Raw genomic sequence first — 16,381 nt, 5'->3', positions numbered from 1 at the left:
AGGGAAAGGACATGGAAACTGAGTAGTCTGTGTCATTGCCTACTCCTAATTTGGATCATCCAGGCAGGTTTTATATTTTGAGTCTGGCAGCATGCTAGTGTGGATGTATATTGATTTCCAAGCCTGCTCACCCTCCCCCATCATCCATTCTCACTCCTGACCTTAAAAGTTAAGCATCTCATCCCATCCCACTCTTCAGATCTCCTGTGCTTTCCAGTGCCACAATAAAATGTTGCTGCTCCACCAGAGCAGAGGTCCTGCAGAGGAAGCAATGTCAGGACTGCCTGTTTGAGGGAGAGGTGTGTGTGGGAAGGGAATGGAGGGAGAGCAAGGGACAGGGATGTGATTGCTGCCAGTACTGCAGGGATTGGTGGCTTCGTGTTTCCCACAGAGGTCTGCAGTCATTGTTACTCTTTTCAGGTATGCTTTTTTTTATAAATCAGTTTTGCTGCTGCCTCCTAACTAGGGAGCTGGTGCACCCTCACACTTTGCAATGACTGTGAGAAACACCCTGATCTCAGCTGTACAACAGCATCACAGGCTGCTCCCATACAGGCCATAAAGATTTCTCACCCTCTGGCCCTGTGTTGAGGAGGGGAGCAAGTTCTCCTATCATCCTTTTCCCATGTATTTCCCTACTGCTTTATTATTTCTTTTCCCTCCCTTATCTTTTCCTCCTTTCTGTTGTACACTGAGAACTATTTTGTTGTGCCTTTCATTTACAGATGTGCCTTTCATTTACAGGTATGCCTTTATTCCACTGTCAGGATTGTGCTCAGCTCCTGTCCCCCAGCACATGAGCAAATGATTTTGGTGTGGATGCCAGTGAACCTTCTCCTACCAGTCAAATATTTTCCATCAGTTTGGAGAAAAACACCTTATAATTCCAAATGGAAACATCGCAATTGAAAAGAAGGGGAGAAGTCAGAAGGTAAAACATCCTTTGTTCTTTTCAGAATTTGGAGAGTTGTGGAAAGTTTTTGCAAATTCCATTTTTGGCCCTTTCTGTCAGTAAACAGCTTTGATCTTGCATTGAACAACTCTACAGGCTTAGAGCAAAGTGGATATTTCTAAAATCCTTCCGAGGAATAACAAAGGGATGAGTGATCCCTATATATCCAAATCAGAAAGTTACTGAATAGCAAATGTTACGAAGATTATCTATTTATGCATTCTCCAGAGCTTTAGCCCTCACATTGTGCTGCATTATCTTATGAGCCAATTTGGGCAACAGGATCACAAAGCAGAGCTACCTTCTCCCCTGATCTGCCATTGAGATGATATTCTAATAATAAAAAGGCATAGACTCAAGAGATTGTATGAAATGAATATTAAACCTTACTTATTTTTTTGGTTAATATTAGACAGAAAGGAGCTTTTACGTCAATAAAAACAACTTCATTCTAAATCTTTCCACTTCTTATTCCACTTAATATACTTTCTGTGCTGTAATGATGAGTGCCTGCTCTGGAAGTCATGCAGCTCCATGCTAATACCCTGGATGACTTCACTGGGCTTCCTGTGTAAGATTCTGAGTAAACTAACAAATAACAAATTAATATTTCCAGTTCAGGAACACTAATTATATTGTAATGTTGTTACTGTTATTTGTTGGTCACATCCTGAGTTTCAACATTTAGTTAACATTTTCCACTTAAAAACTTGGGTTTATGGCTCAGCTGTAGCTGTGTTTACTTGTGCTGAGGAACTTCAGAGCTTTGCAGGCCACAACACAATGTGCCCTGGCATTGCTGAGGGCACACAGGGTGCTCTGGCCATTTTTGAGATCTCTGGCTGTGAGGTGTTTCAGGGTGAGAGGGGAGCTGAGCTTTGAGGCTAATGTGTTCATTCCTGATTTTAAAGATGACCTTGGGGCTCTGGGCAGCCACGTCCCAGCCCTGTGAACTCAGGTTCTTTTAATTAACCATTACATCCTTAGTGTAGTAAAACCACAACTGAAGATCCAGTTTAGAGAATTCTGGTGCTACAGAAGCATTAATTTGGTTCTCTTCTGGCAGCTGATTGGATGAATTTTAATTTTCATCTGCATTTTAATCACTGTGCAAGCTGGAGTTCTTTTCTGCTTCAGCAAGATGTAGCTACAATGTCTTTTTGATGTTAAAAAAAAATAACTTCTTAGATCATAGCAGGGAGCAGAGGAGGCACTTACATCCCAGTCCCACTGCTGAATTCTAAACGACTCTTGTCTGTCTTACTGAAGTTAGATGTGTTTTGATGGAGAGCATTCCTTCCACCCTTGAAAAACTGGAAACAAAGTCAAGGTCTGCCAAAGCTCCCTGGACAACCTAGACAAAACACATCCATGGTAGCATTGTAGGCTTTGGCTCCATCCTCTCTCATTAGAACAGAGCCTTCATTCACACAACTGAGAAAGAAATAAGCCCAATTTTGGCTAGAGAAGCTTGTCTGAATATCTGTATGCTCACAGCCTTCCTCACTGTAATAATCTTCAATGTCCTTATTGAAACAAAATGTATAAATAGCTTTAGAGCAAGCTACTCCTTTGCAATAATCTTGGCATTGCTTTTCACTGAACTAACAATGAGCCTCTGATAATTTATGTGCCTACAAAGGGAACAAAAATAAGACACATTTCCAGGTAAATATAATAGACGTGACATTTCATATCCTGTCTTTGTCATTTTCAAGTTTTTGTGGTGCATGTACAATAGATGTTCATTCACAGAAAAATGAGTGTGCTTGCAATAGAAAATCAATGGCTATTAAGGCTTCTCTTTCCAGTCATTAGCATGTGAAGCTTCATTTTAGAATTAACAAAGCTGTTTCCAAGGGGAGGAATCTTAAGCAGATAACTCTCCTTATTTTTTGAAGCAGATGGCAGCTTTTTGTGTCACAAGGTGACTGTTGATGTTAGCCGTAGTGGCTGCCCACTTAGGTTGAAAAATATATCTTCATTACATTTTATGACATTTTCCAAGAGATGTGCCAGTTAAGTTGGTATTGCCTTATCCTGGGTTAGAAGGCAAGGGGGGAAAGAGGGAGCAAGAGGTGAAGAAACTACACCTATACATATAACACTTTATACCTCCAGATGTCATATAACAAATTCAATCTTTTTGTGATTGCACAGGTTTTTAATTTAGGGTGTGAAAAATATTGATCCTTGTTCTCTTTTGTGCTTGGTTGAGTAGGGAATTTGGCTTGCATGGTTCAGGAGAGTTTGTTGGGTTTTTTTACAGCAGTGTATGGTGAATCTGAGGTTTTTATAGCTACTAGGATTTGACTACAGAATCTGAAGTTTATTTCATAGAAAGACTAATGTGTGAGTTTTGATTAAGAAACTTCTTTCTGTTCTGAAGAGTGCTCTTTTGGGATTTTTGGTTGTTTTTTAAGCACTACTAATAGACATCTGTCAAGGTAAAATATTCCAGTGTTGCAAGAGAGCCCTAAAAGTACTTTGGTGGGTTTTTTTGTGTTAAGCACAAGACTGTGAGGTGATCAGATACTGTAGGTTTAAGAAAGTGGCTGGGGAAGGAATATCAGGCTCCTATCCCAGGTTTGATAATAGTATATGGACTGCTGAAGCTACAAATCCATACAAACCAGATGTGAACTTATCAGCCCTGCTGCATATTGCCAGTGGCCAGATCAGCACCTTCTCTGTTAACACTTCTCTTCCCGGTGCTGTTGCCCAGTGCTTGCCAGGACATATAATAAGATTACCTTCTTTTGAGCCTGGATGGTCTGGAAGCAGAATGATATTACAATAAAGGTAGTGGGTGAGTTTTGGACACTGAAATAAGAGAATGACCAATCCAGATAGACAAGACTTGATTTTATTAATAAAATTTGTATTTTCCTCTTTGAGGTGACAGTTACAAACTTTGGTTCAAAAATAAAATATGAACAGCAAGAAGTTGACTTGTGAAATCTCACTTTTACATGTATAAACGTGCATAAGAAAATACCAGTTGGAAACGAGGCAGCAGAAACTAGTACTATTTAATTTAACAATTTATAAGAAATAGAAACAAACATTTCTTTTCAAGTCTTACATATATTATGAAAAATAATTACAAAAGGATTTTGTGTTGTAAAGCTAAAATGTAATTTCTACTTCCAACTACCTGAATAAAATGTTCAGAGGGAAGGCCAAACCAACGTGTTTTTTGGTGAGCTTTGGAGAGCGAATTGTAAGGGTTGGGTCAAGACAGCTCTGTAGGAAGCAGAAGCAGTCCCTCGTGTGTTGCTTAGCAACTGTGTAGAATCACATGACCTAGACATATTGCATCCCTGGCCTTCAGGTGGAACAACAGGAAAAGAAATAATTCATATTAATGGGACGGGCAAATAGTGTATAGGACCGTTCCGTGAAACTTTGAGTATCCAGTTCAGGAAGCAAACATCCATCATTGCTTACATAAACATCTAAGTAAACACTGCAAAAATCCATAAATAACTGTTTAGAATCCAGTTTTTATATTTATGCAGACCAAATAAGCACAATGGTAACAAATCCAGATGAGATTTAAAAACAAAAAGGAAAGCTATATGACTAATTTATTTCACACAGATTTTTTAAACAGATCTCTTACACAGAAGTTTGGTTTTTTTCTTACATATTTTCCCCACCCAAAAATATAAACTTGTTTATTTTAGGTATATACAGTTATCTTATGAAAGTATGGAATTAGAAAAGAAAATAAAAAGTCTGAGGTATAGCACCATGGAACACAGCACCTTGGAAGGTACTTTCATTATTGAAATTCATTGTCACAGAGTGATATCAGCAGAAAAGAGTTGTTTGAGTGCTGCTCAAGATCTTCCAGTTTTGCCACCTTGAGTTTATTGGCGACTTCAAATAACAAAGCTCTTCAACAACAATATATACAAAGGGATTTTATTATTAATCAGAAATGGAATTGGCTTCACTGGCAATTACAGCTTTATTTTTTCAGAATACATACACAGTATTGACAATGTAGTTCTGTATTTGTAAAATAAGAGCCAGATGCAATTCAGAGACACATGCAAGTTTTGGAAATGGACAGAGAAATAACAGTATAGTACTGTACATAGAATAATTACAGTTTATTCAACACTTTCTTAACACCTCTTTGTGGTAATGGAAGGAGCACCATGTCGTTCATTTTTTACAGCACCAAAGGAATCCAAAGGGGGGTGTTCCTGAAGTGAGCCCTATGTTGTCTGTCTGTGCCACAGCATCTTTGCAAAATAAGTTTAAGTCATGTGATTCTGGCCCTACAAGGGCAACGATTACTTTCTAGATAAGACATACATACACGGCAAGACATATTTTCTATGCCATCCTTATTCAAAACTTGCATGTGGCATGAAGTGGGTTGGTAGCACCAAAGTGCAACATTTTTTTTGATCTGGTTTTGTCTTAAGCCTAACCAAGGAAGCAGACAGGACCGACCTCAAATCCAAACTTCTGGTTCTGATCACCAAAGTCATTGATCATCACATCAACTATAGGCACTTGGTCTATTTTGGGTGTGTTGATTTCAATCACTGTCTTTGCATAGCCCTTTCTTGTCTGTTAAAAAAAGAAGAAAAAAACCTGGTTATATATCAGAGCAGCAAACATGTGCTGTAGATCTTCATAGGTTATCTCTGAAGTACAGAATTTGTAAATTCATTCTGTCATGCACCAGATATTGCAAACTCTGAAGTTTATTTTCTTACGGTTTTATTTAAAAAATGTGACATGGAATGTTTTGATTCAGGAAGGAGAATGGCCTATAGTTTTTTTACTTACTAAACTAGGCCCACAGATTAAAAATAATCTAAGACATTTCATGTTTCTTAGAGAATTCTCAGTTCACATCTATCCTATTTAATAAATAATATTCTCATAGCAGTGAACATCTTGTGAAAAAAATCACTAATTAGTTCTGAAAGAGAGAAGATCCACTTCTAAGAAGAAAGACTGTAACTGTCTCACAAAATATTACAGCAGCTGTTTGGACAGGAAAGCAAGCAGTAGTCTGACAGGACTGCCAACGGATGCACTTAGAAGCCAGCTCTGAACACACACCCTTGCTGCCTAAAAAAAGGTTCCCTAGCTCCTGTGTATACATATATATAGCCAAGTCATCATGTTAGTTATCAGGACTGCACTTCCTTCAGATGGTCTCATATCTGCTGGGACCCATTTCAGCTGTGCCAGGGTCTTGGAGTTCAGATGAGCATCCAAGTTTATAGAGCTAAGTGTTCACAGTTTAGTGACAGAGTTACACCCTAAATCACTTTCAGCTCTCTCTGGAGCTCTGCATTGTCCTTGGTGGATAACAAAAGTGGAATAAAAATACAAAGTGTATAGAAGGGCCAACACAAAGCAGTTATGTATTAGAATCTCAGTAGTGAGGGGAGGAGACTCTGCACCTCCTGAGCTGCATCTCTGTCTCAGAGCCAGGTATATATCCTGGCACTTTCAGGACTAAGTTTGTGTCACTGACTTCTCAGAAACTGCCTTCAAAATGCTCCCATATCAAAACCCAAAATAATTAATGAGGCTTCAGCTGTCACCTGTTCCTTTGATGCCTTTGTTTCAAAGGGTTGAGTACAAACTATTCTGTTTCTGAAAAGTGGTAACAGTTGCTATGCCTACAGAGTCCTGATGGAGAGGTGGTCAGAGAGCTAATGCATGAGTGGTAACAGTTGCTATGCCTACAGAGACCTGATGGAGAGGTGGTCAGAGAGCTGATGCATTCTTGGACACCTCTAGGGATTTTAACAAAGCTAAAGGAGGATTCTGAAAGGTGCAATTCACAAACTTCATCTGGCTTTGACTACATGAAATGAGAAAAGGAAATACAAAGTCACGTACCAAACTATGCAACGAATTCACTGTTTGGGTACATACATCTGGCTCATTTAATAGATGTTTTTGCTGTATTCACTAAATATTCTGTTTGCATATGCCTTGATTTTGAGTATAAATAGATTCTGCTGATGGGCTGCCTGCCCTCATTATGCTTTTTGCTTCTGTTCTTCTTTTACACTGTGCTCATAGTAGTAGATAGTTTAATTTCAGCACCTTGGTGCTGACAGCCTGCATCCGTGCCAGATTTGTTCCATTTCTGTTCCTTGGCTTATGGCTATTTCTTTTTTGGCACTTATATGAAAATTAAATATGGGACTCTGTGTACTGTAGTTAAAAATCTACTAAAAGTCAGGATATGAAAAATAAAGTGTTTAGAAAGCTTTTCTCAGAAGAAAGCTGTGAAAGAATAGATTTGTTTGATTTCTACTTTAATTGACAGTTGGTTTTGTAAAGACTCTTTGAACCTCTACTTACTGCACAGCCGTCGTGAAGAGCTTTGATGTAAGGATTGTTGTCGTAAGACATTTCTTCATCATTCGATCCTAAGAACCTTAGTGCTTTGTCATAGCTGTCAGATGGTGCATCATGCCAAGCCACAGACTGGTGGCAGTTATAAGTGAAATTTTGTCTGGCAGAGGCACTCAGTAGTTTAAGGAATGTCATTTGGACCATATTAATGGAGTTGCCTTCAACATCCAAATAGGAAAGCTGGAAAATATAAAACGTTAGATGAATATTTATCTATTTTCTATGTTAAAGTGCAAGCCAAAGTTACAGTATACAAATAAGAACTACATAACTGTCCTTAATAAAAAATAGCAACCAACATGTAACATTTTATGGAGTTTTTAAAAGGTCAGTACAACTATGACTCAGTAAATAGATTTTCATGATATAGCGATATATTTAGGATGAAGAACTACATATTTTAGCTTGATTCTAACAGGAAAAACAGAGAATTACTCCTACCTTATAATATAAACCAGGAGAATCTCTTTGGGCATCTGGTTTTAGTTAATTATAAAGTTATGTCAGCCTGCAGTCTAATCTTTGCATACCCAGTATACTTCCAGTTAGCCAGACTGGGGCTAAGGTTCAGTGGTGATGTGTGGTCTGCCAGGAGCCAGATCCTCCCTGTCAGCTGTGCAGGTGACTGTTGGGGTCATTGTGGGGCAATACAGAGCAAGCTGCTGCTGTCCAGTGACAGGAGGCCACAGAGCTGCTGTAATATTTAGGGCTAGGGCTGAAAAGTCTCTTCATTACCTAAATATTTATAAAATTCCTTGGGATCTGCTTACAGCTGATAACATGCATTTGACTTGTGAATACATTTATGTTGCAGTGACAACTTACAAGTTTGCCTCGCTTAAATTCACTAAACCAAGATCCTGGATTCTCCTTTGGCCATGATGAAATTCTAACCTGCGTGGTCAAACAGCAGAGACAGAAATATTTAAGACATATGTTAACAGATAGGAAGGTTTTCCATTACCTGTGACAAATCTCACACCAGATAATAAAGGATGGTTCTTCCTGAAATCTCAGCCACTTTAAAGCTCTAAAATAGGATATTTCTCTTGTACAGAATGCCTTCAAATTAGTGACTTCAAATGGAATTCAAGGTGGTACTTCACAAAGAGAGAGAGACTGCTGTCATCAGTTAAGATTCAGGTAAACTGCTGGTATAAATTGCTCCTGTGAAGTGTCTAAATGAGAGTTTTCACTGGTGTTGATGCTGATAGATCTCTCTCATTTAGGCAAGCTTTTAGAAAACCTTCCTCTATGCTGTATGCTCCTTCAGAGGGAATTTAAAACATTGAGTAAGGACACTGTTAATACATAGCATTTTACATCTACTTTGCATAGGTATAAACAAATAGATGTAAATGAACCCACAGGAGCAACACAGCAGGAGTTTAGCTTTTGGGTGACAAATGCCAGATTGTGGCAGCCACTGGCTGCTCAGCTGGGTTGCATTCTGAAATGTACTGAAATGTTAGAAAGCAGGTTCATAGATTCCCTGTCTGAGAGCAAAAATGGTATTTGTTAAGTCTATGTACCATTTTACCACTCCATTCAAATGTATGCAAATTTCACTGTAATCAGAAAGACAGATATATGAAAATGTGACAATGTAATTATCCTGTTTAGTTCAACATTGCAACAGCACAGTGGGATCTGTCAACAGCCAACTGAAAACACAGATTGGTACTTACTCCTTCAGATTTCTTATCTGGGTAGATGCAAGTTTCCCCACCTGCTGTGAAATTGCAGTATACTTTGAAGGAGTCTCCAGAACAGCCCTGGTTAGGATCAATCCAATATTCCCCTAAAACAAATGAGTAAAAATTTGTCTTGCATAGTAGAAATGGTATTTGGAACAACCAAGCTTTACTGCTACCCCATGGTCCTCCAAGATTTGTAGCAAAGGTATTTTATCTGGATGATGAGCAAGCAACCCTTTCTTTTCTGCCTTATGATTTGTTGCTGTTGTCATTATGAAAGATAACACCAAGATCAAAATTTACATTTGTCTGGGTTCTCTTGTTTTTTGGGAAAATAACCCCAAAACATTTGACTTCAAGCCTGACTCTGTTGCTGGATACTGCTGTGTTTTTAGAGGAACTGCTGACAGACATCTTGGTCTAGAGGAGGAAGGACAGTGTGTGTGGAACATGTATTGCAGGTCTCAACAATTTGGACACGTCAGTGTTTCAGCTAGAAGGATAATTTGTACCTGTGGTGATAGCACTCTCAAAAACAGAGCAGAGGCAGCCTTAGGCAGAAAGAGGCTATGGTTTTGGTCAGAAAGCAAAATCTGGAGTCATTTGCATACTTATCTATATAAAAACGTGTCTACACAGAGCTTGGTGAGGTTGCAGTTGGCACAAGTACCTAAAGCTTCCACTGAGAGAGATATACATGAAGCAAAGACCTTTTTTACTCCTGGGCTATGAAGCTGCAACACTCATGAAACTAGTGAAGGCTGGGCATGAAAGAGCTGCAGTCCATCCAAGGTCTGTTAAAAGTCAGTGCTTTTTAAAATCTGCTCTTGTAATTATAGTGATGATTTCTATGATGTGGGTCCTCATCTCCAGATATTTCACAATCAGGACAGCAAATGATTTTCTGACACTACAGTTTTAATCCAGTTTCAAGCAAATAGTGGAGGCTTCAAAGAGGAATGACAAATCCTTTCACCAGTTCTGTCTTCTGAATATAGGGCATAGAAAAAACATTTATGAGATTTTAAAGTGTTGTTGATTTAGGCTGTATTTATTGAAAACAGTCTTGTCCCTGGAGAATTTTGTATTTTAATGAATGCATTTGATTTTATTTTAACCAAAATAAGATTACATTTATATGAAGAAAGTTCCAAATAAGAAGCAAATACTGGCAAATGAAAAAGGTGAATGTGTTCTATAAAATCCATTCCTCATTATGAAGGGTGCTGCATTACAAAATATGTACTTTTCATATAGCACACACACTGCTTAACTACTCCTCAGGCAACCATCTGGTTTTATCTATCTAGAGTGAAAGCAATAAAATATTATTAAACTGTCAAAATCTATTTTTCCTCCCATTTAAAAACAAAAAAATATTGCTTTGAACTGGGGAAAATACCCATTGCAATTGAAAAAAATATGAAAGGATGAAAATTCTGTGAAGGTTGGCTTTCATTTCAACCTTTGCAGAAGGGTAAACTAAAGAGAGGGGTTAGAAAAAAAGAAGAAAACAGAAAAGAATAAGCAAATCAAGGTAGTTCTTCAGAACACTGTTTTATTCACAATACTTTGCATTTATTTTGCCTGTACTTAGTAGCATTAAACAGTATCAAAGAAACTTGCATGTCTGTTTGCTGAGACTGAACAAACAGTGGTCATGTTGTAGAACAAATTATTGTTTCTAAGAGTAAAAGAATTGTAGCTTTTGAGCCATAATTGATGATGAATCTCATATAATACCAATGCTGGTTTATATTATTACTCTTAGCTAAAGTATACAGCTACCAAAATAATGATCTGTTTTAAAAGCAGCTATTAGCTATCCCAGCATGCTGACATTGGTGATTCTGCTTTCCACTGACTAAATAGAATCAATCTTTCATCATGCTCCTGTTTGGATTATCCTGGAAATGCAAGGCCCACCTTTCAAAACAACTGTTTTTTATTTATTACCTAAAAATATTTTAACTCTAAAACCAGATCAAGTTTTGTATTTAAAGAATTTTGGCTTTTAGCAAGAGAACATCTCCTACTTACATTTTTTACGCTTTTATACCTGTAAATATGGATTCAGTGAGACTGCTGAGCAATTGTATTAACCATCTATCAATAATTAATTGCTCTGCAAAAGTATCATAGCAGACCATAAGTTCAGCCTTGTTTGCCTCTGCCATGCAATCTCAACTTACCATCTGGGAAGTCTGGGTGGCAGAGCTGCAAGTCTTTGCACGTTCGGGCTGGGTTGTTCTGAGTGCCCATTGGGTACTTCATATGCTCAATGTCTTGCTTCAGTGAATTCAGTGAACCAAAGATCTCTTCCATGCCATCAGAGTAATCCAGAATATTATCACCAGCATCAGATAACATGTAATCAGGAGATCTTCGTGTCTTTTTGGGTGATTGGATTGGCAGTGGCTGGATTACCTCACCCGGAGGGCCCTGAGTGGGAAACAACGTGTCTGATTACCTTTTCTGCTTGTTTTTCAGCAGAGAAACACCCACAGAATGTGGCTTGGATATGCTTTGAATAGGCTTTCTTCAAAGCGTTTATTTCTTTATTGCACTTATTTCCTTCAGATTTATACCCATGTGCTTTGATTTACTTGCTGGAAAAATGATTGTAGAAGGCCAAACCACTGTCGTGCTCAAGCTGTTTGAGGACGAGTGTGTTGCCCTCACAAAAGTGTGCAGAACTGACTTGCAATTGCATCTGTATCTCTGGAAATTCCCTCAAGCATGGGCATAGTGTGTGACAAATGAAAACTGTGAATGTTTCCTGTGATATACCTTCAAAATTCCACTTGGGGTCAATGAAGCAATATTTAATTTAAAGAAATTGAGACACTAAGATTTGGACTCTTTTCATTTCAGGTTATGATATGAAAATAACAGTAGAAACAGATGAGTATCAATGGGGGAAACCAGTATCATTCCATTTTCTGTGCTTCAATATAAACTATTAAATAATTATTGCATAGGAGTGTTTCTGTTTGTGCTTTTTTGTTTAGTCTTGGGTTTTTGTTTCTGGGGTTTTGTTTTTTTTTAGTTTCTAATGGTTTCTCAGTGCAGACACGTATTTCTGTATCTGGTAGATCTGTGTTTGCTGAAAAATGTATTTGCAAACAATAATTAATATTTTAGTTCACAAATGCTGTTTTCTACCCTTGTCAGAACAGGGTCATTGTGTCAGTGCCATGCACGTGTGTCACGATAATTAATATTTTAGTTCACAAATGCTCTTTTCTACCCTAGTGAGAACAGGGTCATTGTATCAGTGCCATGCACATGTGTATCACATAAGAATTCTTACTTACTGGAGGACCAGGTGGACCAGGTAACCCACTGTCACCCTTTTGACCAGCAGGACCCTACAAAGCAATGAAAGAAATGCAGTGTGTTGACAATGTTACACAGTGTTTAAAAATAGAACACACAAAAGTTAAGTAAAGTAACACTACAAAGCAATGAAAGAAATGCAGTGTTGACAATGCTACACAGTGTTTAAAAATAGCACACACAAAAGTTAAGTAAAGTAATGAAAATATAGATGAGAATTACTCACACTGGATCCTTTGGAACCTTTTGGACCCTGGGGACCCTGTGGGCAAGAACATATAACTAGAGTTGGAGTGTGTTCCACACAACATGGGAGTGTTTTGAACAGGAAGACTTGATGAAATTACTTACAGGTAAACCAGGAGGACCAGGGGGTCCAAGTGGACCAGCAGGACCAGAAATTCCCTACAAAAGAATAAGAGAATAAGCACAGAACTAAAATATTCTATATACTGGGCTGGATTAAAACTGCCTATCTATGCAAAAGGTAGTCCCCACTAAGCATCCAACTCCAGTGAGTTTTGGTTTAGGCTGTTTGCTAGGGTCCAAAAGAGTCTGCAAGTTCAAAACACTATCTGACAGTCTGAGTTACTTGCAGTTGTTCTTGCACTGCAATGTGTATAGTTACAACTGTGATCCTATTCAGACTGGCTTGGAAAACTCACTTTTTACATAGTGCCTTGAAAAAGTGGCTTAATAACTGGGAGAAAGGAAGCTGCTTTGGGTAATGTGGTTTATAAATATGATGAGATTGGTGCTGATAGTTTTATCTTGTCGCTAACTTGTGTTATGTGTATATGTTATGGTGTGTCTGTTTCCTTCATTTTCTCAAACACTCTATGATCTCATTTTAGGCTGTTTAATTTCACTGTGTCTGTATTTTTACAGTGCCTAGGAAAGTTTTAACCTCTAGCAGGAGACTCTGGGTGTTAAATGTTTATAGCAACTTTATGTCTGGAATATCTACTCCTTGCTTGCATGGAACTTGAATGGAAACACAAGTATGTTTTACTCACTGCATCACCCTTGGCTCCAGGAGATCCCTGTGGGCCAGGAAGACCCCTGTCACCCTTTTCACCCTGTTCTCCTGGAGGTCCAATAAGGCCAATCAAACCAGGATGTCCCTAAACAAGATAGAAGAAAATATAGTTAAAACTCAATATACATTAAAATAAATGTGCTTTACAAACACATAAATTAGACTTTTCAAATGTCATCACTGTTGCCTTTCAACAGTCAGCCTGAAACCAAATTATTCTGAAAGTATGTTTGTTGTTGATAGATGGCCTTTGAGATTATTTGCAAGTTGTGACTGCTTATTCAGTGAAAGATCTAAGTGCAAGATAGTCCTTACTGAAGCTGATACAGAAAGAAAAATATCTCTGGGTACAAATTTCAGACAAATTTTCCCATTCAGATGCTATAAGCATATCATAGAGTTGCACATCTGTTCCATGTGTGATATAGCTGATCCAAGCACATAAACAAAAACTGAAATTCACAAGATACAATCATATTCCTATGCCTTTCTCTACAGTTTTTCTCTGATATTTGAGCAATCCAAAAGTTGGAACTCTGTTAGAAAATGCTATCCCAGATGTCTCAATCCATTCTAGGTATTATAGCTGTTAAATATTTACATTTTGTTGTTTTAAAATAAAAATCTCAAATACTTGTTATTTCTTCTACTTTGTTCATGTAAAACTGACAGTTCTCTTTACATCAATACCTTTGGGATTTTCATGGTAAGGGTGGATCACATGGTCAATAAATTACCACACGGGCAGCAATCTTTTCCTTTCTGTGTATCTCCAGGGTATCAGATGGGGCTTAGAACTTCATGATTGCTGTTACAGCTGTGAGAAGCTGCTTGATAGACAAGGTATGTTGTCTTGGTTTCTGATACAAAACCCTACTGTTTCTTTCTGCTAATTTTATACAGACTTTTAGACTGGGTCAAAATTACAAAGGCACAAACAATGGGTAAAGTATACCTTCTCTCCTTTGGAACCTGGATCTCCTTTCAGTCCAGGCAAGCCAGGTGGACCCTGAAATAATGAAGGGAAGTAATGTTAAAATGAGTTTTAACATACTGCACAGATCATGTTTTCTTGACTTGTTATTAAAGGCAGTGCAAATTAAAGTACCAAAATTCAGTGGTTGATAGTTGTGATAGATGACATGTGATTTAGAGCTCAAGATAAAGTCGAACTGTGTGTTTAAAAACGCATAATGGTGCTACTGTGGTATTTAAATTACTTCATAATTAGAAATCTGTAGAGGGTCGTACGATTAGAAATCTGTGAAGCAGAGGTCAACTAAATTCTTGATTTGAGAAATCTTCAGGTGTTCATAAGAATGGCAGTGCTAGTTTTGTGTGATTTGCACAGAATAAGGTGAAAAATTCAGACCATACAGTGCATATGCAAAAGACATTAATTTCTCAGAGGCACTGAACATGTATGCCTGAGGTGTAGAACTGTGAGACTGAGTCAGTAGCTCCTCACTACTAGTCTCCTGGCAGCAGTGGACATCTGTGAAGTTCTGATATGAATAGCAGTAGTAAGTGACCTTTCCAACCCGGCACACATTCAAAAATGCCATAACACTTCATGTACAAAATATTATTCCGTGCGTATGCTTTCCATCTCCACTTCAGGATATCATTAGATGCAAAAGCCTAGGCAAATACATAATTCATGAATTATATGTGAAATTTTTAAGCTTTTGGAATACAGAATCAGACTTTTCACCTGCAGTGTGTTGTGCTCTACTGCAAATAGGCTTTCGTCTTCTTCTCCTGATAACAATCTACTGTGGTGCATGGGAGGGGGAGGAGAGAGACCTAACCTCAGAAATTTTTGCATATAAACTTTACTTTCTTAAAAGTCCAGAATTAAGTTGCAGCAATGTATTGAAAAAAAGTTTTTGTTGAGTTGACAGGAAGACTGTGCATTTGGGAGTATGTAGTTCATTAATACACTCGGCTCCAGATTTGAATTGAATATTTAAGCTCTCAAATGTTAGAAGAGAGATCTTTTGATGATGTATTTGGTGGTTTCTAGTGACTGACATGTGGGAAAGGGATGTTTGTTATTGCTGAATAATTGGTTATTGGCTTTTAAATTTCAGTACCAAACTGTAACTGAGGAGATCAATTTTCAGTTCCCTGACTTGTCCCCCATGCATTTTATCTATAAGCTAGGGACGTCACTTTAAAACTGTGGTGGCCATGGCCCCTTCGTAAACCCTTTGAGGAGAAGAAGGTTTTATTATGGGCTTAGCATGGGGAATCCTTTTCATTGTTCCCAATCTCTGACATAAACAATCTGTTACCCATGAGAATTTAGACAAAAATTAGAATGTTTAAACAGAGGGCAACAAAGAGCTATACTGTAAGGCTTCATCAAAGGACATTATTTGCTCAATATTGTTTTCTAAGGGACAGAGAAAAACAAAATTAAATGTAGGTGTCATTTTAATATAATCTATAATTATAAATACAGAAGTTATCAATACATACATCTGTGCACCAGATCACTATTCATAGGAGAACTCTTTCTAGTGTGTGGGACATAAATATATATGTGCTTTGCTTATAGGTTAAGGAATTGCATGTTTGGAACATTTGGTTTTACACTGCCTTATTCCACTTTGAATCTGGTCTAACTCAGCAGCATTCAGCACAGTTGCCTACTAAAGTGGAGCAGTAAAATTTGAAGGCAGTCGTGTAACAGATTTTACCAGCAGAGAATAGTAATGACTTTGTGCAAAGAACTGACTTTTCATTTTTCTCTAAGTGCAGACATATTAACGGTATATTTTAATAGTACGGTGCTTTTTCTGTTTTGGCACTGAAAGGAAGGGCACTCACCAGAGGTCCAGGAGGGCCATCCTGACCTGGCGCTCCAGGTAGACCTTGTTCTCCCTAGAATAAACAAAAAGTTTGCTTTACCAGGGTATGTACAAGAAATTCAACTTATTA

General features: G+C 38.0%; 1 protein-coding gene across 1 annotated transcript in view; it reads right to left on the bottom strand.

Annotated features, from left to right (window-relative positions):
• Positions 1-4,871: 4,871 nt before the first annotated feature.
• COL11A1 (collagen, type XI, alpha 1) overlaps positions 4,872-16,381 on the bottom strand; it is a gene marked incomplete at its 5' end in the record, with an annotated part of 124,448 nt that continues 112,938 nt past the window's right edge. The window contains 11 exons of the mRNA XM_009072143.1: positions 4,872-5,542; positions 7,307-7,540; positions 8,186-8,254; positions 9,049-9,161; positions 11,250-11,499; positions 12,375-12,428; positions 12,623-12,658; positions 12,748-12,801; positions 13,413-13,520; positions 14,391-14,444; positions 16,271-16,326. Of these exons, the coding sequence (XP_009070391.1) occupies positions 5,396-5,542; positions 7,307-7,540; positions 8,186-8,254; positions 9,049-9,161; positions 11,250-11,499; positions 12,375-12,428; positions 12,623-12,658; positions 12,748-12,801; positions 13,413-13,520; positions 14,391-14,444; positions 16,271-16,326 (1,175 nt within the window). The remainder of the gene's footprint in view (positions 5,543-7,306; positions 7,541-8,185; positions 8,255-9,048; positions 9,162-11,249; positions 11,500-12,374; positions 12,429-12,622; positions 12,659-12,747; positions 12,802-13,412; positions 13,521-14,390; positions 14,445-16,270; positions 16,327-16,381) is intronic.

This window comes from Acanthisitta chloris, unplaced genomic scaffold, assembly GCF_000695815.1.
Source record: "Acanthisitta chloris isolate BGI_N310 unplaced genomic scaffold, ASM69581v1 scaffold7503, whole genome shotgun sequence".
In the NCBI taxonomy this organism is placed as follows: Eukaryota; Metazoa; Chordata; class Aves; order Passeriformes; family Acanthisittidae; genus Acanthisitta; species Acanthisitta chloris.
The sequence above is the reverse complement of the archived record's forward strand: the minus strand, read 5'-3'. Positions and strand labels throughout refer to the sequence as shown.